Source organism: Chlorocebus sabaeus, chromosome 21, assembly GCF_047675955.1.
Source record: "Chlorocebus sabaeus isolate Y175 chromosome 21, mChlSab1.0.hap1, whole genome shotgun sequence".
In the NCBI taxonomy this organism is placed as follows: Eukaryota; Metazoa; Chordata; class Mammalia; order Primates; family Cercopithecidae; genus Chlorocebus; species Chlorocebus sabaeus.
In genome coordinates, this window is record NC_132924.1 from 102,807,622 (window position 1) to 102,835,335 (window position 27,714).

The 27,714-nt window shown below is 39.6% G+C and overlaps 1 protein-coding gene across 2 annotated transcripts in view; it reads right to left on the reverse strand.

Moving 5' to 3' along the window:
- Positions 1–27,714, reverse strand: part of UBE2H (ubiquitin conjugating enzyme E2 H) — a 118,628-nt gene that overhangs the window by 22,366 nt on the left and 68,548 nt on the right. Inside the window, exons 3-5 of one of the 2 annotated variants that reach the window (XM_007982899.3) lie at positions 26,683–26,757; positions 6,332–6,371; positions 4,946–4,998 (exon numbers count right to left, since the gene is read on the reverse strand). In XM_007982899.3, the coding sequence (XP_007981090.3) occupies positions 4,946–4,998; positions 6,332–6,371; positions 26,683–26,757 (168 nt within the window). The remainder of the gene's footprint in view (positions 1–4,945; positions 4,999–6,331; positions 6,372–26,682; positions 26,758–27,714) is intronic. The other variant, XM_073009334.1, reaches the window with a different exon arrangement.

Here is a 27,714-nt window from a genome sequence, read left to right on the forward strand (position 1 = left end):
GATAACTCTAGGGGAAGACTTCTCCCAAATGTTGATTTTTCTGCCCAGCAAAATAAGAGTACAAGTATCCAGTCCACTGGCTAGCAACCCTAAGGGTGAAACCCTAAGGGTGAAAATGTAAACTGCCCAATTTCATAAGAAAATTGTCTTCCACCTCCACTTCTCCACAACTTTTTTTTTTTTTTTTTTTTGGTATTTTTGAGATGGAGTTTCGCTCTTATTGCCCAGGCTGGAGTGAAATGGTGCAATCTGGGCTCACAGCAACCTCCACCTCGCGGGTTCAAGCGATTCAAGCGATTCTCCTGCCTCAGCCTCCCGAGTAGCTGAGACTACAGGCATGCACCACCATGCCCAGCTAATTTTGTATTTTTAGTAGAAATACACGGGGTTTCTCCATGTTGGTCATGGCTGGTCTCTAACTCCCGACCTAAGGTGATCCGCCCGCCTCAGCCACCCAAAGTGCTGGGATTACAGGTGTGAGCCACTGTGCCCAGCCTACAACTTAATCCATCATATACATAATTTACACCAAGTAAAAGAATGAATAAAATGAAAGTTGGAGAGAGAAACACATTTGCAGGGATCAAGCATGCCTTGTCCAGAAGGGTGGGATGAAAGAGAGATTAAAGCTGTATTGCAGTGAAGGCACCTGAGCCCCCAGGAGTGCAGGGTGACAAGCCAACTACGGATAAAATATATTTTGGAGAAAAAAAGGAAAACTGGAAAATAGAAGAGTGCTTAAAAAGCTACCTATGGCTTAATGAACTCTCCTATCAGTCCTTAAAATTAATTTGTTTTGAAATGGAAATCCAGATCCCCTTGGCTACATTTTATGTTTCTCAGAGCTTCTGTCACTGCTGTCTGGAAGAGCAGGAAGGGATGCAAAAAAAAGATGCTATCATGCAGGAAGCCAAAATCAATCAATTTGGTCATCTGCTACTTTGTTTAATGTCATAAGAATAACAATAGATAACTTCAGACTTGATAACTTCATACTGATGACAAGCATCTTTACAAAATTAATCCGATTCCTCACCATAATTAGCTCTCTTGTAAGGTTAAATAATATAAAATTAAAAATTACTGGGTGAGTAAACCACAATTATACCAATTTTGAACTCTGAATAAACAAATTGCACACACACTTGGCAAAGAGAAAACAGGGTAAGAACAGAAGCAATGAGTCAACTGGCTTACCAGAAATCAACGACGGGGAGGGGTGTGAGGGGACAGAGGACTAAATTTACTGCTAACATGAATGCAGTTTAATATCAGGCTATGATTAACATAAACCTGAAACTTCAACTGTGAATTGTTGTTATGCTACAAATATGTATAACCCACAGCACAGTAATGCCCTGGGGCAAGGTAAAGGGCAGGAAATTTCACAATCCACTCCCTGCTCCCTCATTGAATCTACAGCAGAGGAAAGTGTTGAAACAAGTTTTAGGTGCCAGGCTTAGCCTTTTGTTTTTCAGATGAATATTTATGTTGACATGCCAACTTTCTCCTATTAGTTATGTAGTGTTAGTTTTTTTTTTTTTTTGGCGGGGCAGGGGTTGGTGGGGGCGGTCCTTTGAACTCAGATTCTCTCAGGAACCACTGCAGGAAATGAAGTGATTCAGAACTCACCAATTATGAACTAATCTTCAATGCCAGAGGCTTTAACAGTTTGTAATAAAAATTCAGTTCAGATCTCAAGATCAGATAAGTCTGAAAAAATACTTCAAGGTCATCCGAACGAACATATTCTACTGGTACTTTATATAATTGTATTTACCTGTTCCTAAAACTTTCCATGAAAGAAATGCTGAATTTTCTTGAGAAATAGTTTTGAGCAAAATGTCAAAACAATTCTCCCATGCTCAGTATACTTTTGAGTATACTCTGAAAATATTTCTTCTTGTTTTCATGCACTTACCTGTTAGTCTGCCCACACTCCTGTACTATGGAACATGTTCAATAACTCATACACATGTAACACAGAAGTCTGCTTTCAGTTCACTTGGACCAACGTGGTTTAACTCTTGCTGCTTATTAAATGCTTTGCAAGTTAATATAAGAACATACGCTAACATTTTATAAATGTGATGAAAACTTACTCATGTTGGCCACTTTAGAAAGTAGTCTATCAGTCCTCAAATAGTTACACATACTATCCAGCAATTTCACTCCTATATACCCAAGAGAAATGCAAACATGTCTACATAAAAACTTGTCCACAAATATTTATAATACTCATAACAGCCAAAAGACAGAAACAACCCAAATGTCTATTATCTGACAAATAATGTGGTTTATCTATACAATGAAATATTATTCAGCCTTAAGAAATTCTGATACATGCAACACGGATCATCCTTGAAAACATTATGCAAAGTGAAAAAAACCAGTCACAAAAGACCACATATTATATAATTACATTTCTAAGAAGTGTCCAGAACAGGCAAATCCACAGAAACAAAAAGCAGATTTGTGGTCGCCTAGGGCTGGGGGGCAAGTAGGGAATAGTTAAAGGGTATACATTTATTTTTGAGGTGATGAAAATGTCCTAAAATTGACTGTGGTGATGGCTGCATATAACTGAATATATTAAAAACTACTGAATTACACACTTTAAATGGGTGAGTTGCATGTCTGTGAATTCAGTGAAACTGTTATTTTTTTTAAAAAATCTGTTCTGAGACATGAGGCACTTGACAGTCAGCAAACATCTTCCACAAAGCTTTTCTGGTCAATGGTAAAAGCTTTAGCAAAACTAAACATCAATTTACTTCATTGTAATTGGAACCAGCTTGCAGTATTTTGATATGTACATTTCTAAAATGTGAATGTAGTTTAAGAAAACACATCATTACATCAGATATTCCAGGCAGCCTGCCATGAGACATTTTTACCAAAAAAAATCTTAAAATGAATCCATTTAATCAAGCTCAGAGTGTATGTTCTTTCTTGTTGCCTCAACTAGATGCCACCATCTCCCCTAAAACTCTCTTGTTAAATAGTACTGGACATGATTAACTCACCCATTAAGACAACAAATAGTCGAACCCTTATTGTGCACCAGGCACTGTTATAGTTGCATGTGCATGGAGAGAGAGAAAGACAAGAACAAGACGAAGTCCCTACTCGTCGTGCTTACAATCCAAGGGGATAAGATAAACAATAAACAAATACCAGTTTCAGAAGCTTACTGAAAATGGGGCACTAGCCAGGCCTGGTAGTATGCTCCTATAGTCCCAGCTACTGGGGAGGCTGAGGTGGGAGGATCACGAGCCCAGGAGCTCAAGGCTGCAGTGAGCTATTATCACACCACTGCATTCCAGCCTGGGCAACAGAGTGCAACTCTGTTTCTATGAATTAAAAAACAATTTTAAAATTAAAAAAATACATACAACAGGGTGCTGTGCTATGGAGGGGTGTCATTTCAGATGGAGTGGCTGGGAAAGGAAACTGCTCTGAGGAAGTGATATGTGAGATGAGTGAAGAAGGTGCCAACCACACAAAGATCAGGGGAGAACATTCCAGGTAGAGAAAATAATTTTTGAATGGCACAATCAGGTGGAGGCAGGGATTAACTGTGTTCTGCTGCTGACCAACCTTTCTCTGTGATTCTCATTTACCAACCTAGTTCAAGGATATCTGGCAAAGGTAACTTGCAAATTGTGGCTGGACTAAGAAGTCTTATCTACCTCAGACCATTAAAAGGTCACACAAGTCTTCAACAAGAAGCAGCCATCCCTGGTTAAGCTCAGCCTCAAGTGAGCTTTCCCTTCTTTTCTTGTGCCTCTCAGCAACTGTTACCTGTACCATTCACTCTTTCAACCCATATTGGTGAAGGGCACTGTGATAAGAATCCTGGGCCTTCCAGATGAATCAGACATACACCTGATAGCCCTTAAGATAGGAAATAATCTAGTAGCACAAAAAAATAGGCATAAACAACAAATACACAGCAGAAAGTGAAAGTGGGCCATAAAAAAAGGAGCTATAAAATGTAATGTATCCAGCGATTACTTCCAGCTGGAGAATCAGCAGAAGTATATGGGGTAGGAGCACTGGAGTAGGGAGACTCTACGAAGCCTGAGATTTGGACAAGTGGAGGGAAAAATAGATTTATTTGTTGTATCCCTAATTAACTTCAAATATACAACTGACCCTTGAACAACATGGGTCCATGCACAGTTTGAACTGCATAGGTCCACTCACATGTGGTTTTCAATAAATACAGCTAGCCCTCCATGTCAGCAGGTTTTGCAGGGATGAGTGTGGGACTTGAGTAAGCACAAATTTTGGTATCTGCTGGTGGTCTGGGAACTGATCCCCTGCAGATACCAAGGGATGACTGTATTTTAAAATATTTTCAGCTCCCCAACCAGGTGATAAGGAGGAAAGGCCTGATGCTCTTTATAACTCTCTGTGATATTCAGCATAGTACTTTGCAGAGCTAGGCAATTCATTTGTTGATTCCCTGTAGGAGATGGGGTGTCAATTTCAGCACTGAAGGTAAGGCTAAATTACTCTTCCTTCATAAGGAAGTTTTGGCCTTTAAAAAGATGATCCCCTAAAACCTCTTACTATATCATTTCTCTCTCATTTCAGAGGGACATTCCTAAGTAGTTTTAGTTTTTTCTAAAACTAAAATATATATATTATGTGCTTCTAATACATACATATGTTTGCACACGTATTCGTGTGTGCGCACCTGTATCACTATACCTTAAGTTTGGAATCTCACAAAATCATTTTAAATTTCCACAGCTAAACTGATATATTTGTACTTAAGAGAAAATATTTTTTCCACTGATCAAACTTTCCCAGTCGGTCCCTCAAAAATCCCTTCCCATTACCAACAAAACATCTTAAACCAGAAAAGAAAAGCCAAATAACATTTTTTTAGGCAATGTCTCAACATCTCCAAAAAATATTCCATGGCCAAACTCACCATAGAGAGCTGTCCAAGTTTGATTAATTACATCTAGACACACAGTTCCTGACCTGAAACAGATGGAAAGAATGGCATGTTTTTAAAAATTAGAAAGTTAGTTGCATGTATCTGGCAACTAATTTTACTTATCAAGAGAAATACTTTTAATAGATCTGTGAAAAAAAGAATCCCAATTGGGGAAAACTATGATGAGAAACAGAATAGTACAAAGTCTTAAAGTGTCACCTTACAGACTGAAAGGGGAAAATAGTAACTATACAATTGAGAAACCAGACAACACCTGAACCAGGTGCTGAGAACACAAGGGGCAGACAGACCTTGTATGTCTCTGAATGTGATACCCTAAGAAAGATATAATCTTACTTTGTAGTTTTCTGGCCTTAAGCGTGTTCATGCTCTGAATCTAATGAACAGGAAACATCAGACAAACCCAAATTGAGGAACAATCTATAAAATAATGGGTTTATATTATTTTAAAATGTGAATTTTATAAAAGAAAAAGGCAGGCTGAGGAACTAATCCTGATTAAAGTAGTTTAAAGAAACCTGACAACTAAATGTAATGTGTGATTCTAGACTGGATCCTTTACTGAAAGAAAAAAGTGCTAAAAAGTAAGTTACTGGAATATGGCAGTAGATTAAATAAAAAGTATTGCATTAATGTTAAATTCCTGAATCTGACAACTATATACTGTGGACAGATAAGAGAATATCCTTGTTAGGATAACTGATACAACAAAGTATTAATATTAAAGGACTAAGGGGCATGATGTATGTATATATACAACCTACTCACACAGGGTTCAGAAAAACCTGTTAGATATGCTTGTGAGAGACAGCAAAACTTAGTGCCATGACAAATTAAAACCGCGTCCCAAATAATAATATATTCTAAACAGCACTAGAAGTATAAAACAGGATATGCTAGAATATTTTAAAGTATCATTAATAAAATATTAGAAGGAAAGAAAGGGATAAATAAGATTCATTAACTGAATCTATAGTCATTTTGCCTTACTCTCAAGAATCGAGAAAATACTGTAAGGTCTGAAAACAGTCAATCCATAGACTGAAAACACATCTCTGAATTGTGTCTACACAAAGAGAAGTGAGATGTGGAATATTACTACTGTTTGCTGGATAACAAGAAAAATGAAGGATCCAGTCACGACAATGGAAAAAACTAAGTGGTACAATAGCAGAATGTGAACTAAGGGATTGAGGACCTCATATCCTTTGGATTCTATCATTTACATGACCATTCATACAGTCCTAACTCCTGATAAGGTCCAAAACGATAACTGAGGCTTTTTATAACAGAGAGAGAAACGCTAATGAAGAGCAGTTGCTGCTAAAATTTAAACATTTTAAAATAGTTACTTACGCTTCATCAATGTTGGGATGGAAAATTTTATTCATGAATCCTGTAAAAAGAGATGTTAATTAGCAGCAAAAAGTATCCAGAGAACAATTAGTCTTTAAAAGTATTTCAGTACTGGAAACAATTTCAGTATTGGGAAAAGGTGATAATACTTATAAATCACTACTTTCAACCATATATCTTTGGTTACTGATAAACATTATATTCTCCTGATAGCTCCAATTACTTAGAATATATCAGCGTTCTATTAACAAAAAAGAGCAAGCTGGGAGAAATGCAGCTTCTTATACAAAATAATCATTAAAGCAACTGTTTTCTGAGCTATGAAGATACTGCCCAAAGATAAATTATACTACTAAATGGTTCATAACCAGTGTCATGATAAAAGTCTGACTCTCCCTCCCAGAAGTTTTATTGTTCAAGCTCTAAATCTGGAGGTTCTGCATTGGAACTTCTCTTTCTGAAGCTCACTTACTGGTATCACTTGGCTACACTGTGTGCGGAACATGAATGAAACTGTTGAAATGCTAAAGGAATACCACTTCAAACCACAAAGGATTTCATAAGAACAGTGACCAAAATATTTCCTTTAACATTAGTCTACTCATTCAGGGAAACCCAGTTTTGATTAAAATTGGGGCAACCAAGAAATGAAGCAAGGAGTTAAAAAAAAAAAAACAAAAAAAACCTCTAAGTTGGCTATATCTGTTGGAGGTTTAAGTTTTTAAAACTTTTCCTAGTAAACCAAGTACACACTTTGTTATATGGCCATTTAAACTTCAAGGAGAAATTAATAAAACCAGAGATTCAATCAGTCAGTATATATGCAAATGGCAATATTCTAAAGCAGAGATCCATTGTCAAAGGTGTCATTTTGTCATCCCTATCACTTCATTTCCTTTTAGGACTCTCATTCTGTTCCACACTTTCAATATCTGAAGTTCCTTATTAAGGTGAGTATCACCACCACTATCTCCGACCCCCACCCTCCCTCACCCCCATCCCCAGTCTCTCTCTCATTCATTCAGCTTGGCATTGACAATGCCTACACTGCAGGCATTGTGCTTGGATAGGGTACAAAAATAAGACAGTTCACTATTCTTGAGGAGGTCACTGTAGCAGTGGGACAAGAGACACCAATAAATAACTGCAATCTGAATAAAGCATTGACACAGTAGGGGGAATAAAACAGAAGTCAGGAAAGATGCAGAGAAATGGCACTGGAGGATCCTCAAGTGAGGTGCTACAGAAATTGTCTCCAAAAACCTGAGAAACTTCCCCTGAGTTAGAAAACAGGAGATAAGAATACCAAGTCCAAGTAGTCCGGTCTTAAACCACTCTAGTCACTCACACTTTTAGCTTTTGTTTTTAAATGCTCTGTGTTGAAACAGCTTAATGTTCTATCTACCACAATCAAGAGGGCCCATGTGATATTTAAGTTACTCTGATGAAAAAAAAGCTTTGTGTCCAATATTAATTTTTCATTAAGGAAGTTAGTCTAGATTTAAGAAGCATGTGGTTTATGAAGACATTTTAATAATGGGAAATGTTCATGTCTTGGCATTAAGAGGACAAAAATTAGGGTAAAAAAAATCTATATAACTTTAGAAAACTACTAATACACATGTCCCAGATGACCCATGAGAGTATTTGTTGCAATATTATTTATAAAAGCCAAGAGCCGAATTCAACCCTGTCAATGGATAGGGTTGGATAAAGGGGAGTACATCCACCTACTTGAGTCCTACATAGCCAAGGGTAATGAAGTAGATCAATGTGTATACACTGTATACATCTAAAGCTAAGGTTTGTTTGTGTTTTTAAGTTGCAGGATGTTATATTTACAGCCTGAGGTTATTTAATAAACTAAAAGCAATACTACCTATTCTCCATGGTAACAAGTATAGGAAAACTGTACTGAACCAACATGTACCAAATTTGCAAAAGTAATGGTTTCAGTTAGGGCACCAGGGCTGGGGTCATGATGGGAATAGGGAACAGAATGGGAAACAGTGATTAAAAATGACTTTATCTGGCCGGGCACGGTGGCTCACGCGTGTAATCCCAGCACTTTGGGAGGCCAAGGTGGGTGGATCACCTGAGGTCAGGAGTTCAAAACCGGCTTAGCCAACATGGTGAAACCCCGTCTCTAGTAAAAAGAAAACAAAAATTAGCCGGGGGTGGTGGCATGTGCCTGTAGTCCCAGCTACTCAGGAGGCCGAGGCAGGAGAATCACTTGAACCCAGGAGGCGGAGGTTTCAGTGAGCCGAGAGCGCGCCACTGCATTCCAGCCTGGGCGACAGAGTGAAGCTGTCTCAAAAAAAACAAAAAAAAGACTTTATGTAACACTATTAATATATTCATTTTAAAAAGGGACAATGTGCTTGTATATTATTTGCTCTGTTTAAAACATATGCACATAAATAAGAAACTGAAAGTAAGTACAAATGTTAACAGTGCAGAATTCTTAGTGGTGGTAGGATTTTCTCCACTGCACTGTTCAAATCTCATCACACCTAAACAGAACTAGGACCACAGCAATAGGAAAAGGCTAGAAAACAGGTGTCGATGGCTGTCATCTTTGAGAGATTCTCCCATTATTTCTACTTGCACTTTTGGCTCTCTGACATTTCTACCATGTGTAATTTTAATAGTTGAGAGTAAAAAAACTTTCAAATAAAAAGTTATACGTAGTATCAGCTGGGCACAGTGGCTCTCGCCTGAAATCCCAACACTTTGGAATCCTAAAACAGGTGGATTACTTGACGTCAGGAGTTTGACACCAGCCTGGCCAACATGGTGAAACCCCATCTGTATGGAAAATACAAAAATTAGTCAGGCATGTGGTGGCACACCTATAGTCCCAGCTACTCAGGAGGCTGAGGCAGGAGAATTGCTTGAACCTGGCAGGTGGAGGCTGCAGTGAGCCTCTGCAGATCATGTCACTGCACTGCAGCCTGGAAGCCAGAGCTAGACTCCATTTCCAAAAAAAAAGTTATACATAGAATCAAATATTCTAAAATAGACTTAATTATACAAACATTAACTAGCGCTGAACTATTTTAAGAAAAAGTCAGTAAAACTAACCATTTTATTTGAAATCTCCTATCTTAACACTCTTGTTCAAATAATACAAATTCATTATCCTTCCCCTAAAATCAGAGGAACCTCAGGTTATAAGCTGCATGATCCTCAAGATCAGTTATATATAGGAACATGCTGCTATCACTACTGCAGGGAAGCTTTCTGATGAGTAGGGAACAATGCTGAGCCACTATGTGGTTTGATGCAAGAGAATGGTCCTACTATATGAAAAACATTGCTTGAAGCTACTATTAAGAATTAAAAATATGTTCTTGATACTTAAATTCTGCCTCTGTGAGAACTCTCAAAACGAACACTTAATGAAGCACGTCTATGGCAAAAGTTCCCAATGTTGGCTACAGATGAGAAGCACTGGGAAGTTTTCATTTAAATAAACTAAAACCAATACTCAAAGAACTCTGAGAACACAGGACTTAAGGGGAAATACCTGTAAGGAGAGGTCTTTAGAAAAAAATAAGTCCTACATTAGAAGGTCACCAGCATTATGGAGAAAAACACAGCGGAGGAGGGGAACAGAAATGGAAAGGTTGGGGTGGGGTGGCAGTTTTAAATGAGATGGTCAGTAAGGGACTTGCTGAGAAGGTGAGTTGCTTTGAAGGAGGTGAAAGAGGAGCCACCTGGTACCAAGAGGAGAGGAGAAGGTCTCTATAGCGGGAACAGCCAAGTGCAAAGTACATTAGGAGCTTGCCTGATGCTCTGAAGTTTTTTCCTGAAACTGAAGGGATTTGAGAAAGGGCAGAAAATGAGAAGTGATGTCACAGAGGTGACCAGCATTCGGGGCCCTTTTAGGGACGTTGGCTTTTATTCTGAGGGAGATGGGGGGCCACTGAGACTAGTGCCTGAACAGTGACATATTCACATACTTGGCTTGTTTAACAAATAGCTTGTGTCCTAAAATAGGTTAGTTGGAGAACAGCTCAATCAGCTCACCTGAGTGCTGGGGAATGGCAGATCTCAACCTAAACGAAATGGGAATCCTACAGGGCATTACACTTCAACAATTGGATGCCACGGGGCATTTAAAGGTGTTAAGTCAAAAAAATAACTATGGTAAGCTTTAAATGTTTATCAAAATGGTCTCTGAAAGACTAAGGTGCCTCCCTCATTGGACATGGCCTGAAGAGCACACTTGGAATTAACAGTGTCTATACAGTTTTCAATTAAATCTAGATTTGGCTTAGTTGAGTACAGGAATAAATAACAGAACCAAAAAGGACTTGGTAAACATACACTTTAGTAATAAATGGTTTGGAGCTCAGTCTCCAGTGCCCCTGCTAAGTATAGAACATCATCTGAGCACTAGGACAGAGGGCAGAATCACACCACGAAGAGCAAAGTACTCAACAGGGACGTGGGTTCTAGCCCCAACTCATCAACTGCAGGCCCTGGGCACTGCACCTCGTGGGGTCTGTTTCCTTACCTACGAAGACAAATAGTTGAACTACATGATCTCCAAACTCTCCTCTCTTACTCTGTTTCTAAAGGCCCTATCAGCTCTAAAAATCTAGCATTTAATAACAATGGCAAGCACTCCGAGAACAGAGGAATTAAGGGGAAATACCCAAGAGTTAAGTCCTTAAAGGAAATTAATTCTGTAAGGCAGCATTTTTAAGCACAGGAATTTTCTAGAGAATACAAAACCACCAACATGATAAAATACCATAAAGAGCCACAAAACAAACCCTCTGACTCTTCCAAAGTAGGCAGAAACAGTTTATAATCTTGCCTTTGAGGAATGAACACAACCAGACCAACTCCATCAAGAAACTTTCTACTTTCTAAACTAAAACGATCTCCTCCAATACCAGGTGTTTTTTGTTTTTTTGTTTTTTGAGACAAGGTCACTTTGTCACCCAGGCAGGAGTGCAGTGGTGCACTATCAGCTCACTGCAACCTCCGCCTCCTAGGTTCAAGAGATTCTCCTGCCTCAGCCTCCCAAGTAGCTGGGATTACCACAACCAGCTAATTTTTGTATTTCTTGGTAGAGATGGGGTTTTCACCATGTTGGCCAGGCTGGTCTTGAACTCCTGACCTCAAGTGATCCACCCACCTCAGCCTCCAAAAGTGTGGGGAATTACAAGCATGAGCCACTGCACCCAGCCTTCGGGCTTTTTTAATTGCTAGAAAAATATCCAAAGCAAATACATGGAAAAGAGCATATCTCCTTGACATTTGTTCTTAGACAAGCTGTGGGCAGTGTTTCTGGCAAAGCCATTTACATTCTGGATAATGATGCCAACAATGGAGCTCCTGGACAAGGAGAAGGGAGACAGAGAAAGAACCGGTCAGAAATTCAGAGAAGGAATGTTCTCAGGACTGTGTGTGTTGGCCCTGGCATGTTCTCCTTCCTTTTGGCAATGCTATCATCACACTAATGAATATGTCTGCAACAAGAGAATTTTCCCAACACTTGTTTCCATTAGACCAGGAACTATTTTCAAGATATTTTAAGAGAACATATTTTGAAAACTGCTTTTATGGCAACATAAGTAGAAGTAGCAGATTATTTTCAATCTACATGATTTAAGATTTTATTCACTACCAGGCATTTTCTTTTCTCTTTTTTTTTTGAGACAGAATCTCACTGTCACTCAGGCTGGAGTGCAGTGGTGCGATCTCGGCTCACTGCAGCCTTCACCTTAATGGGTTCAAGCTATTCTCCTGCCTCAGCCCCCCAAGTAGCTGGGACTACAGGCACCCGCCACCACACCCAGCTAATTTTTTTGTATTTTTAGTAGAGATGGGGTTTCACTGTGTTAGCCAGGATTGTCTCGATCTCCTGACCTCGTGATCCACCCACCTCAGTCTCCCAAAGTGCTGGGATTACAGGCGTGAGCCACCGTGCCCGGCCACTACCAGACATTTTCTAATGACATATTTCAGTGATTTGACCAGATAAAAATCAGAACTCCTTTAAGTTTTTTGGACAGTTATACTCTGGCGTAGTTCTAGCACTCGTTAAAGGGGGTGAGGAGGATCGTACAACAGGAATAAATGTCCAGCTAAAAAGCTTACCCTCTCTGTCCTGCATCTTTTAGCAGAAGGGAATAAGGTAATTTATAATTCTGGAGAAGGAATCCAGATCACACTTAGTTGATGTAAAACTATTATCATAGACCTTAAAAAATAAAAAGCACAGATTACAATAGAAAAACATGCCTTGCTTTTGCTTGTTCCACTCCAATACTCAGCTGCTCTAGAATAACAAATCTCATGACCCATAGGCTAATAGGCAGCGAACATAAATAACATTGTGCTAAGTCATGCTGAAAACTGGTTTTTATTTCAGCCTCTGTGTCCAGTTCCAGGAAGGGGTCTATATAGAGTTGTACACACTTCTGAGTAACTTCGGACATTGGGGTCAATATGTAAATAAATGAGGCCAAGCTTCACCTATTTTCCATCTTTGTTCCCTTTATTTGAGAGGATAATGATCAAATTTGTGGGCAGATGAAATACTTTGGGCCAATCACCAGAAATTTCACCTGGAATTATCTTGACAAAATGAGAGGTTAGACAAATGACTTGTGAATCAAAGTAAATCCACCCTATGATAAACAGGTGAAGAACACCAAAGGCCAAAACAGCAGCTACGTCCCAGGGATAAAATGAGCCTAGACTAAGGTGGCTCAGGCAGCTGTGGCTGATGCAATTTAATTATAAGCTTATGAATTCCTGTGAGAAAATAGTTAAGTAAATACATTAAGTTATTCTGATTGTCTATCTTCACAACTGCCCACATAAAGTAGAATATTCACAACCAAACTGATTAATTCTACTTTTTGAGTAAGTATAATTGTTTAAAATATTATTATTAAAGACTGAATCTCATCTTCCCTTGCAGTATCTCAGACTACAAATTATTTAAGGGTAATAACTTGGATCTCTGTTCCTAGCACACAGGGTGACCAGAGTTGGGGTGTTCCAATTAGGTAAGTGGGCGGGGGGGGGGCTGCCAGCTCCACTAGTGACGGCCATTGGCCAGCCGTGCACAGGACTGCACAATCTGATAGATTTCCATCTTACCTCAGACAGCCAGGCCCTGCCCAAGGCAGCCTGTGCCCAGGTAGAAATCCCTTCAGAAAGCTGAGCCTTTCCTACTCAGGAGAGATGGACCTGGGCCGGTCTCTTCTCGGGTGAGGAACCAGGCAAGGAGCTCACTCTCAATGCCCTGTGTCATGGGAACTTCTGAACTCATCCTGTGTGTGTTCAGGAGAGCTAAACTCAAAAAGGGGTCCTCTTTTCTGTTTCTTCTTTTCTCTCTGATAATATGGAGTCTGAGGAATGGGCTAGATGGATAAGAAAAGTTCATTTATAACTAAGAAAAGGTGAAGTGTTATTATCCTTCAATAGCATAACCCTTTTACCAACCTAGTGGATTACAAAAACCTTTGGCCTATTTTCCTATGGTTTCATTTTTGGGAGACTAACTTCTGCTTTGTTTCCATAGTTTATCTTTCGATCATTTGGTCGTTCATATAACCACACTGTTGGGATCAGGCAGTATTTATTTTCATAGTCAGAGACAATACAGTACAGAACACATTGGACTTGAACTCACAAGACCCAACTACAATTCTCTACCACTCTTTTAGAGCTGAAGATAAATGTTTGAGGTGACAGATATCCCAATTACCCTGATTTGATCATTACGTATTCCATACATGTTCCAAAATAGCACATGTACCCCAAAAATGTGTGTAATTGATGTAACAATACATTTTTTTAAAAGGACTAGGCTCCAGTCAGAATGCCTAAATGCCACTGTGTGAGCCTCTGGAGCAATCTACTTCATCTCTTTGCCTTTCTGTTCCCTTATTCCTAAAACTAGGTTAAATAATGGCATCTACACATCATTAATTGTGAAGATTAAATGAGTTAATATAGGTAAAGCATCTGAACAGTAACTGGCATACAGTAACCATGCAGTAATGTTAGAATTAGCTTAATAAGTTTAATGAACAAGTAATTTCATCTTGCTGTCCTCATCCTAAAACTGATTAATATTTACCCTATGTGTCCATCTCTTAATGCTCTTACAAGTGTCAAGAACATGAGAGGATATTATGATTTAGAGATATGTTTCCCGTAACTCTGTCACCCTGGAAATGGAAAATACAATTATAATTTTTAATATTTATTATTTCTGTGACACAGCCCCAGAAGGTCCTGAGAACATGTGCCCCATATTTATTATTAAAAAGACCATCCTTTCTTGATGTGCAAGCAAAAATTAGATTTAAAAAAAAAAATTCCTGACTGCATTTGGTATAGTTAAAAAACGAGCACACACACACTAACCTGGAAGCCAGAAGACGGACTCTGCAACTAGTTAGTAGTCATACATCTCAGCCTCATTTTTTTCCATCCTTAAAATCAGGCAAATTGGATGTCATAATCTCTAAACTTCCACTTAACAACACAGTTTTCACCAACACCAGGAATATAAGCAAATCTCAAACTGTGAACAGGTTTTTAGAAAGAACTAAGACATTGCTTTTGTTGTTTCCAAAAGAATTTCAGTTTAAAGAAAAAGGAAGCCAAAAATACTTGTTTTCATTATGACACCAAATCCTAAAGGGAAAAAAATAGATTTAATGCCAAAAAGATGTCAGAATAACCAGCTCAAAAGCTAGAGGTCATCCAATACAGAGTAGGAACTAACCTAGGCAGCAAGTTTGATGGAAGTTTTAAATAGTAAATGAAAAGATTACATAATAATGAGCCATCAAAGGCAGAATTAAAACCGGCGTAAGTCAACTTCAAGAAAGAAATGGACAAGTCTTCTGATAGTAACAAGCACATGCAAAAGCAGGGTTATCCTTAGAGGTGGCAGCCTGGGGAAGGGAGTGGGAAAGCTACTGTACTATTTTTACTCTGGCTAATAGCAAGACGCAGGTAAATGAATTTAGACATTACAGCCTGCTCACGGCAGGTTTCACATTAAAAGGGCCCATTTGACCACTGGCTTCTCTCACTGAGAACTTCAGCACCTGGCTTGGCCCCCAAGTTGCTCTCTGCCCCAACTCCTGTCACTTTTGGTGACAATACAGACCATACTCCTGACACTCGGGTCTTTTTTTTGGGGTGGGGGGGAGACAGTTTTGCTCTTGTTGCCCAGGCTGGAGTGCAATGGCGCGATCTCGGCTCACTGCAACCTCCGCCTCCCGGGTTCAAGCGATTCTCCTGCCTCAGTCTCCCGAGTAGCTGGGATTACAGGCATGTGCCACTGTGCCCAGCTAATTTTGTATTTTTAGTACAGACGGGGTTTCTCCATGTTGGTCAGGCTGAGGTTGAACTCCCAACCTCAGGTGATCCCGTCTGCCTTGGCCTCCCAAAGTGCTGGGATTACAGCGTGAACCACTGTGCCTGGCCTGTTTCTTAAGCTTCTCCTCAATGACCTTTCTTCTATTCCATTCCACTTCATGCTCCCAAGGACATACCCTGACCTTTGTTATTCTGTAGAAAGCATCTCTGGCTACAAAACATTCCCAATCACAAATTCAGACATCTCCTATCCTACCAATCAATCTCCTATCCTTGCCAAAAGCTTCCCACCCCAGGAATCACTAATTTTTTTCACCTGTTAAATGTAATCCACAGATCCTCCCATTTTCTTCCCACCTACCAGCCCTCTTATCTTCACTGGCTTCTTACTCAGCTTAAGAGTTAAGAGCCATCACCATCCTCTCTCTCAAGCAATCCTCTGCAAATCTCCTGTCCTCTCCCCTCCAAAATGCCCATCTAGCAAATCTACCACCGGAAGCATCATTCACATTTGTTCAACTTGAACTTGAGGGTACCACTAGGTAGGCATTCATTCACTCACATAAATATTCTTCTGTAGAACGGGCAATGTATCAGGCCCTGAGTAGTGAGTATTTGGGAGGACAGAGGTGGTGGTAGTAAAACAGACCCAGGGACTGCCTTCATGGAGTTCACATCTACTGAGCTGGCAGGGAGGAGAGACATAAGTAAACAAATACCAATTTATCTAAATATGCTCAACAGCCTTTCATGGACTCAGAATCACCTACAATCTTCCCTTCTCCTTTCTCTAGTGGCTTGCTCCCCTAGTCTCCCACGACTGTTACATTTTACTACGATCCTGCAAATCTACTTTCTTTCTCTCCCTTTGTTCCCCTAACCCTCTCCTCCAGTTCTTTCACTAAATAGCCATGTCCCTTTTCTTTGAGAAGATGAAAGTCAGTTGGCAGGATCCCTCATTTTCCATAAAAATTTCTAAACTCCTCCCTGCACACACACTCTATCTCCCTGCCTCAACAGCTTGCACAAATGCTCCCCTCCTCTGAAACACCAGGCCTCTGGGTTCCAATCCTGCTCTCTCCTTCCTTCTCAATGGTGGTGCTCCTGCAATTCTCTTCCCAACTCCAGCATCACCAAGCTCTCCCTTTTCTAAACATCTCTCTACAATAAGCACTTTAAAATCCTTCAGAATCTTCCATTTAAAAATTAAAAACAGGCCAGGCATGGTGGCTCACACCTGCTGTCCCAGCACATTGTGAGGCCAAGGCAGGCAAATCGCTTGAGTCCAGCAGTTCAAGACCAGGCTGAGCAAAATGGTGAAACCCATGTCTACAAAAATGCAAAAAAATTAGCCAGGCGTGGTGGCCTATGCCTGGAGTCCAGAGGTCCAGGCTGCAGTGAGCCCAGATTACACCACTGGAGGTCAGCCTGGATAACAGAATGAGACTCCGTCTTAAAAAACAAACAACAGACCATCCCTTTATCTTCCACCCCCATTTGGATGATTTCCTTAATGGAGCCACATTTCTTCAGAGCAGCATATGTCTAGGACAAAGTTTCTTGACTTTGGCAGCCTTGTCCAAGCCACCAGCATCTCTGGCTACAAAAGCTTTTATAACTGTGCTTCTATCCCGTCACTGTTTCCTGCCCCACAGCAGTAGAATGATCATTAAAACACAAAATCAGACCTATCACTCCCCTGCTGAAGACTATGTAATCTTTCTATTACATTTAAAATGAAAGTTGAGCCTTTAACCTGGCCTACAAAGCGGTCTGTGAACTCGACCCTGCCTGCCGCTTGGCCCCTGTGTCACACATCTCACATTTTACACAGTTTTCCAGGCTGGGGCCTTTGTATTCAAAATTTCTTCTGCCTGGAAAGCTCTTACCCCTGATTTTGGAGGATCACGGCTGGCTTTTTTTTTTTTTTTAATCTTTTTAAGTCTCAGCTTAAATTTACTTCATCAGACCCTTCCTGAATATCTGATCCAAGGTACCTATTCTATCCATTAATTCTCTGCATAAAGCTATCAGAAGTTTTTTTTTTTTTTTTTTTGAGACGAAGTCTTGCTCTGTCACCCAGGCTGGAACACAGTAGTACGATCTCGGCTCACTGCAAGCTCCGCCTCCCAGGTTCACGCCATTCTCCTGCCTCAGCCTCCCAAGTAGCTGGGACTACAGGCGCCCGCCACCACGCCCGGCTAATTTTTTGTATTTTTAGTAGAGACGGGGTTTCACCGTGTTAGCCAGGATGGTCTCGATCTCCTGACCTCGTGATCCGCCTGTCTCGGCCTCCCAAAGTGCTGGGATTACAGGCGTGAGCCACCACGCCCGGCTGCTATCAGAAGTTTTAAATTTTGCTTTATCTTCTCATTCCAAAAGAACATAGAGTATTAAGAGAGCAATTTGTTCACTTCTGCATCCACAGCACCCAAAATAACACCCAGCTCGCAGTAGGTATCCACTAAATTTGTGAAACTGATTAGAAGAAATGATGTAGGCCATAGCTAAAGTCTCAGCTGCCAGACATAATGTTTTAAAAAATCTATCCTGAAAAATGTCATTTTCAGAACACCAGTAAAAGAACTTTTAACAGTGGCTTATATTCTCATAGCATTATCTCTATTTATTTTTTTAAAAAACCTTCCTTACTAGAAACTTGTTTCTCTTCTCTACTGGAATTCAAAAGATACTTATCATTGGCTGGGTACATTGGCTCATGCCTATAATCCCAGCACTTTGGGAGGCCAAGGCAGGCAGGCAGATCACCTGAGGTCAGGAGTTCCACATCAGCCTGGGCAACACTATAAAACCCCATCTCTCCTACAATACAAAAATTAGCTGGGCTTGGTGGCGCATGCCTGTAATCCCAGCTACTCGGAAGACTGAGGCAGGAGAATCACTTGAACCCGGGGGGCAGAGGTTATGGTAAGCTGAGATTGTGCCACTGCACTCCAGCCTGGGCGACAGAGCAAGACTCCATATCAGGAAAAAAAAAAAAAAAAAAAAGATATAGATCACTACAGAGTAGTAATTATATAACTGTTTGGGACAGGTCTAAATTCATAACCACGGTTATTAGAGAAGTACATAGGTGATCTTAATGGAATTTTGCCTCCCCAGCCCTAAAATTCATTTTATTTGAGACGGAGTCTCACTCTTGTCACCCAGGCTGGAGTGTAGCGGCACCATCCCAGCTCACTGCAACCTCTGCCTCCCAGGGTCAAGCAATTCTCCTGCCTCAGTCTCTCAAGTAGCTGGGATTACAGGCATGTGCCATCATGCCCAGCTTACTTATATATATATATGTATTTTTTAGTAGAGATGGGGTTTCACTATGTTGGTGAGGCTCATCTCGAACTCCTGGCCTCAAGTGATCCTCCTGCCTCGGTCTCCCAATGTGCTAGTATTACAGGCGTTAGTCACCGTGCCCAGTCCCAGAATTCATTTTATTTGCGAAAAGACGGTGGTACAAATAGGCCTTTGTTAAATGACTAATCTGAAACCTCTTGTGAATGACACACTCCTCTCTACTCCAAATACTGGCCCACCCCTGCTTAAATACTGCTCAGTGAAGTTACTCATGCTAGTTCTTGAGGGAGTAATTATAGAATGATTCCATCTAGGAAGATATGAAATAAAATGGTAGTCTAAGTTCTATAGTTAGTTTAGTCAAGCCATATTATAAACCTCCACTCCAAAAATAGTGTGAGGTCATTTCTGGCCAGAGTGAAATAAAAAATGTATAATGCCAGAACAGTCTACTATTCTGACAATGAAAAAGATTAACGCAGTTCCCTTTATCACTTGCATGAGCTAAAAAAAAAAAAAAAAAAAAAAAAAAAAAAAAAAAAAATTATCAGCTGGGCACGGTGGCTCACGCCTGTAATCTCAGCATTGTGGGAGGCCAAGGTGGGTGGATCACCTAAGACCAGGCATTTAAGACCAGCCTGGCCAACATGGTGAAACCCCGTATCTACTAAAAAACACAAAAATTAGCAGGGCATGGTGGCGTATGTCTGTAATCCCAGCTACTCAGGAGGCTGAGGCAGGAGAACTACTTGAACCCGGGAGGCGGAGGTTGCAGTTAGCTGCAATGGTGCCATTGCACTCTGGCCTGGGTGACAGAGCAAAACTCCGTCTCAAAAAAAAAAAAAAAAAAAAAAATTATGGCACACTGATTATCAGAGTATCTTTCAACTAAGAACCTATGGCAGACTGGGAAATTCAAGAAGAACTCTGACAGGCTGTCTAGTCTAGTGGAACAGGGCAACCTGAACCATCCTGATAGTTTGACCCAATTTTAAAGGCCACTAGTATAGCTTGGAGTATTTTCTTTTTTTTCTTTTTTTTTTTTTTTGAGACAGAGTCTCGCTCTGTTGCCCAGGCTGGAGTGCAGTGGCGCGATCTTGGCTCACTGCAAGCTCTGCCTCCCGGGTTCACACCATTCTCCTGTCTCAGCCTCCTGAGTAGCTGGGACTACGGGCGCCCGCCACCATCCCCGGCTAATATTTCGTATTTTTTAGTAGAGACGGGGTTTCACCGTATTAGTCAGGATGGTCTTGATCTCCTGACCTCATGATCCGCCCGCCTCGGCTTCCCAAAGTGCTGAGATTACAGGCGTGAGCCACTGTGCCCAGCCAGCTCAGAGTATTTTAACTATTGTATTGCCGTGACTTTTTTCATTTTGTCTCCATTTACTCAAATGGGTTTAGCAAGTTCTTGCTTCATGCCACTGACATCAAATTCTCTTTTTTTTTTTTTAATTTTTTTTATTTCTTGAGACCAGTTTCACTGTCGTCCAGGCTGGAGTGCAGTGACACTATCTCAACTCACTGCCACCTCTGCCTCCTGGGTTCAAGTGATTCTCCCACCTCAGCCTCCCAAGTAGCTGGAACTAAAGGTATACACCACCATGCCCAGCTAATTTTTGTATCTTTTTTTTAGAGATGGGGTTTCTCCATATTGCTCAGGCTGGTCTCGAGCCCCTTGGCTCCAATGATGTGCCCGCTTCAGCCTCCCCAAAGTGCTGGGATTACAGCATGAACCACTGTGCCTGGCCTCACATCAAGTTCTACGGCAGCACGAGCTTGCTGCTTTTGTACCTGACCATTCTACCAACGCTCAGCAAACCATTCAGCAGTTCCTCCAGAATCCTGTTCTCAACTCATTTCTCTTACCTTCCCAGCTTTGGTATCATCAAATTGCAACCCAGATGCAATGCATACAGCCTGCTCCTAATAGAGGGTCCTCCTCACTGAAAATATGTAGATACAGATTGGTAGCATTTCACAAATTGGTTTCTAAACTTGTTACCTGAATCTTATAAGACAGTTTTCTATTTTTTAAGAAGTATAAATGATGACAGGGTTCCTAGGCTGCTCTTAAAGTTATTTAGAAAAGATTCTAAAATATTCTATAGTTCTATCCGAAATTAGGACACAATTCTGTTAATAGTAGCCAATAATCATTTAAATGTAAGATAAAATGACAACGTCTTAATTTTATCTGGAATGCTAGTGTTTAAGTAAAGTAGGTATGATATGAAGGAGAACATAATAGATCCAGAAGAGAACTTCTGGATGTTGCAAGATGTTTAGCAGCTAGAAGCCCTGAATTTTATATATATATACACACACACAATTTATACATACACACATATATATATACACATAGTGTATATGTGTATATATATGTATGAATACACACACACACACATATATATATATATATATTTTTTTTGAGACAGTGTCTCGCTCTGTTGCCCAGGCTGGAGTGCAGTAGCGCGATCTTGGTTCACTGCAGGCTTCGCCTCCTGGGTTCACGCCATTCTCCTGCCTCAGCCTCCTGAGCAGCTGGGACTACAGGCAAACCGCCACCACGCCTGGCTAATTTTTTGTATTTTTAGTAGAGATGGGGTTTCACTGTGTTAGCTAGGATGGTCTCAATCTCCTGACGTCATGATCCACCCGCCTTGGCCTCCCAAAGTGTTGGGATTACAGGCGTGAGCCACCACGCCCGGCCCTGTATCTTTTATTAGAAGACTTTTATATTTTTTCTCCTTGGCTTAGGCTTATCAAAAGTATTCCCATTATGATTATAAGCTCTAAAGAGGGGCCTTTTTCGGTTTATATGAAGAGATAAATGGAACAAGGGAAGGGGGAAGTGGAAGAGTCAGGCAGGAAAGAAAAAGGTGAGAAGTACTTGAGGTAACCAACCAAGAGAAGAGAAAAAGGGGGAAGAAAGAAGTGAAGAAAGTTGTGTGTAAAGACAGTATCTGAGATGGACTAAACTCTGAGCAGAAAACAAAGGAAGGAAAACTGTGTGTGCACTTACACACACACATAATTAAAATTTAAAAGAAAAAAGAAGGGAGGCTGCTGGGAAACACGTGGGTCAGGCAGGTCCTAAGCAAGCTACCGGGGGGAATTCTGGCAGAGCCTGATGGCTTTCTAAAGCAAAAGACAGCAAAGTGTAGACTCAGACAATAATGCAGACAGGACAGTCAAAAGACATTTGCAATATGTTTAAAAATACTTACTTTTGTAATAAAAGCAAACATTGTAGACTATTTGGAAATTACAGAATAGTACGCTTTTAGTTTCCTTTAACTGAACAGCTATGGATAACATCAATAGTTTGGCATTCAAATGTGACATGCATGGGAATAGAGTTGTACTATATAAAAAAATATTTTCCTGTGCATCCTTTCGAAGAGGGTGTTAAAACATGAGTAATGGCCGTAAAACATTTTATTCACTAAGATGTACTATCACTTAGCTACTTTATCACAGACTGGGTCATTTAGGTTGCTTCTGACTTTTAGGTATTTTAACACTAAAATTCACGTATTCTTTTGACAATGCACATTTCTAAATTTTTTTTAGATAATTTTAAATTTTTTAAATAAAAATATTTGAAGGATATAAAATATTTACCAAGCAATACATAGTGGTAGACTGGCTATATCATAATACCTTTGCCAATACTGTTTTATCTGCCAGTTTGACAAATCATATACTGTACTATCGTTTTAATCTGCATTCTTTTGGATTAGACATAAAACCATTTTGTATCCTCTGCTTATTTTTTTTATTAAAAATTATACTATATTACCCTCTTCTATGAGATCATTCACCTTTATTTCACCCACACTGTAACTGCAAGTCTGTTTAGTGAAAGCTTTCACTTAATAGCTGAGCGCAAGTATCAAAGGCTAAAAACTGTGAACCCAGAGAAGTGTGAGCTATGGCAGTCTCTGCAGCAACTTCTTTGCATAAAACAAAATCTTCATGAACTGGGGATTACTTGGAGTTCTGAATGAGTATCTCTAAAGTCCTCACGCACACCTCGACAACTCTGAAGCTTTTGTGAAGACAATCTTTCTTGTAGAAACTTATTTCTTCCTTACGCTCTATCTTCTAAATTGAGGTGCTGACTCACACCTCTCCTAAAAAACAATGGAACCATGCCATTAAAGTACACGTAGTATTTTATTTATGTTCCTCTTCTCTCCTAACCAGTAAAGATCTTCTACAGCCTTCCTCATGTCCAGCAGGATGCCAGGTACTCCGAGTTTTAATATACTGGTCATATCAAACATGCAGAATCCATTTAATTCTAGTATCTCATTTTCTAGAAAAGAAAACAATGGTTCAGCTGAGTATCTCTCTCATGGTCAAGGAGAACCAGGGCCAGAACTTCTGTCCTGATAACCAGTCCACTGACCAATCACACTCTCCTAACTCCTATACAGTAACACCCAGCAGCATTGCTAAGCACTCTAGGAACTAATGTTTCTGAATGAAAAACATAAAAGTCTGAATTTTCAAGTAAATCAGAAAAAGATTAAAATATGATTCATTGCAAAGCAGTCTCTCTGGAAAACTATGCAAATATTCAGCGATGTTATAGTTGATTAAAGGAGTTTTATAATTACTCTTTCAATGTGCCTAGAGGGCCAGTTTTATACCCCAATTGATATTACTCGTTTTTCCATTCACCTTATTCTTTGGGCTTAAATGACTGTTAGTCATTTCAAAAATTCATATCCAGCTTCAGAGCATCAATATTTGCCATCATTTATGATATTCAAACAGAAGTAAAATTCCAAAAAAAAGAGCTCACAGTGTTTGAAACAATAATGGCATTGTAAGAGTAAGTTCATAACCTCCTAAGGTGTCTATTTATATTCCTTTTCTTTCCAAAAAGTAGCTATGCCACTATTTAGAATACCCACTCATTTGCAGATGCAAATTGTTTTAAAGGGACATCTCATGCAATCATGGAACTACTGAGAGCTTTCTAAAACTATATTTGGAGAGTGTCCCAAAGATAAGCATATCACATTATACTGAATATATATTTAAATATTCAGAGAGAAATGTCTTAAAGAGCATACGCCAGAATGTAAATAATGACACCCTTTAAGGGATAAGATTATGAGACATTTTGATTTTTCTTTACTTTGGCTTACAGATTTTCTTACATTACTCTAATGGATATGTGTCATTTATAAAATTAAAATATACATCCATACACAAACACGCAAAATAGAACAAAGTACACAGACACTGCAAAATTCCAAGATCCAAGCATTAAAGATGTTTGATCTAAATCTGCACAGTTGATTGTTTAAAAGCTTAAAATTTGGCTCAGGAAGAACAGTACACCTACCCAGATACAACAGGTGCAAGATTTAAAAAGAATGTTGAGATTGGGTTTATCTTACCTCCTCGCCCTTCTGTATAATTTTACACCTATCTATGCAACTCAAAAAGGAATCCTTGCCTTTTCTAAGTGAGCCACAACCTTTCCGAATGCTTAAAGCACATCTCAACAGTAATTACATTGTTGATGACCTGAAAATGGGTCACCCTCACAACTGACTGAAACTCTCTTATGCAACCTTCCTCTGGAGGAAACAAGAACAGCTTGTACAAATATTTCAGCTAAATCTACTTCCCTAAGAGAAGATGATACACATTTGTAGGCATTATCAAGTCTTGAAAGCACAGAGAAAGGCAAAAGAAAAAATTATGAAGAAGTTAAATTAGCTGAGTCATTTGTCCAAACCAAATTTCATATTGCATCATTAATTTAAGAAAGCATGCAGGCTTTTTGTGTCATTAGTTAATAAATAAGCAACATCTAAAGTTTAGACATTATTAACTAGAAAGTTATGATGAGATAATCATATTACCTAGAAAAATACATTAATATAAGGTCTGAGAAATAACTATATTTCTACAGGATGTGAAATTGCATTTCTGTAAGTTCACTGTTAGTTTCAACAAGCTCTATTGTTTTCTTCCTGACTAGGAATGTGGGGTTAACAAAACCAGACTTAGCATGCCAGTTTTTAGCCTTTAGGTAAGTAGGTATTTATGAAATGTGTCTGAATGAACTTGCATGGTTTGGACTTCTATAAAGGCTTTAAATTCATATCACTAAACAGCATAAGAGTTTTAAATCGCTGAACAGACAGAAACACCCTAAAATTAGAAGATGAATAAACTGGGGACAGGGAACCACCAACACAACAGAAAAGCCCTCTCAAAAGGAGAGGGTGTACAGGTGTATACGTTTCTACACCTATACAGGTGCTAAGTCAGATGTGCTCGGGGGTTGTCTCAAAGGCTCAACACCTCACAGCTCCAGTCCCACTTTACCATTCACAATGCTGAAACTTAGAGGCCCCTGTAGCAAGAAATAAATTTCTGATTCAATTGGTTAGGAGTAGGGGTATAGTGAGGGGTGGTCTAAACTCCAGGAGATCGGGCATTACTTCTTAAGACAGCCCACAGCAGCTGGGTGCAGTGGCTGATGCCTGTAATCCCAGCACTTTGGGAGGCTGAGGTGGGCGAATCACGAGGTCAGGAGATCAAGACCATGCTGGCAAACATGGTGAAACCCCGTCTCTACTAAAAATACAAAAAATTAGCCGGGTGTGGTGGGGGGTACCTGTAGTCCCAGCTACTCGGGAGGCTGAAGCAGGAGAATGGTGTGAACCCGGGAGGCAGAGCTTGCAGTGAGCTGAGGTCGTGCCACTCACTCCAGCCCGGGCAACAGAGCAAGACTCTGTCTCAAAAAAAAAAAAAAAAAAAGAAAAAAAAGACAGCCGACAGCCCAAAGCAGTAGCAAAATGTTTGAACTCTGGCAATTCTGAACATGAGGCTTAGTCTGTCAGAGAATGCTCAATATATTACAATTTTATTGTTCTTACTTAAAATTGATCAATATTTTATAATACTTTAAAGACATGTATAAAGTGAAGCAAAAAAAGAAAAGTTGGTTTAAATTAACGAAATTACTACCATTCTACAGTCTCCAAATATTTAAAGGTGTCAACCTTCAATCAGATAGATCTGTCACTGAGTGCCTTAATGGGGGTGACAGGTAAATAACATCACCCATTAAGGTAAAGGGAGATGAAGGTGAGGAGAAAGTACCTCTTTGTACAACTCCACTGAGGTTTCTATTCTTTCTTCTGCTGTTTAGGGGGCTGAAAAGACTGGAGGTGGGAAGACTGCAAAGGGTCATTTAATTGTAAGGTACCCAGAGTTGGAGTGAACAAAAAAGCAAAGTAGGATCTAGGGAGGATTTCTGAAAATGATAGGATTAAAACGCGTACTATATAACATTCATTCTTGCAATCTGGCATTCAAAATTAGACTTAAGATATGTTTATTATTTTCCTGCTAACAGCTTAAAGGACAGTGGGGCCTGAAAGCTGGTTTAATCTGACATTGAAAGACAAAAATCTAAAGTAATGGTCATTATAATTATGCAAAGGGTATATTTAAATGTCTTCTAACACACTATAGAAGTTTCCCCCAAAAGTCACTGATTAATTAACCAAAGTCAAAAAAGGAAAAATTCAATTAGGTAGCCATTTCTGGAATTATCTCCCCTGAAATGCAGGATTTTTTTCCCCTTAGATTTCAAAACTCTCTAAAGAGAAAAACCAAGTAGTCACATACCTATAGATGGAGATTTGAAAGGGTATTTATCAGGTAGGTCCACTCTAACTTTCCATACTCCGCCTTCATATGGTGCTGAAATAAAAGTAAAAATGTTCATCAGAACTGCGTCTCCAAATTAGAAAATAAATCTGAGTGTAAATTAAACATTATCCCCTAATCTTCTGAAAACCTTCCAAATTAATTCCTTCAAGAGTCAGGAATCTATTACAATCAGTAGGTGCATCATGTTCAGATTAAGATACTTTTCTTGGGAAGATCCAGAGTTAAAAAATAAACAGATTCATTCTCTCCTGCAATTTACTTGATTCTTCAAAAGTACTAAACACTATTCAATTATTTGGTAAGTAATAGCCATGTTACTTTCCCTCATATCTCAATAAACCCCATATTCATCCTCCCTCCAAGGACAAAAAGAAAACAACAAAAAACATTTCCTGGAAACCATCTATGTGGCCATCCATAACAAAACCCAGAATTTACAACTCATGTCTAGTACTGTCATATAGAGATAAAGAGAAAACTACAGTCGGCCTTCTATATCTGCAGGTTCCACACTCCTGGATTCAACCAATCACAGATAAAAAATATTCAAGAAAAAACCCAAACAATAAAAAAAAAAATACAATTAAAAATAACACAAAAAAATACAAAAAAGGCCAAGTGTGGTGGCTCACCTGAGGTTAGGAGTTCGAGACCAGCCTGGCCAACATGGTGAAACCCTGTCTGTACTAAAATACAAAAATGAGTTGGGCACCTGTAGTACCAGCTACTCGGGAGGCTGAGGCAGGAGAATTGCTTGAACCCAGAAAGTGGAGGTTGCAGTGAGCCACGATCGTGCCACTGCACTCCAGTCTGGGTGACAGAGTGCGACTGCTTCACTTAAAAAATAAACAATATATAGTATAACAACTATTTACATAACATTTGTATTGTGTTAGGTATTACAAGTAATCTAGAGACGATTTAAAGAACATGGGAGGATATGTGTAGATTACATGCAAATTCTATGTCATCTTATATAGGGACTTG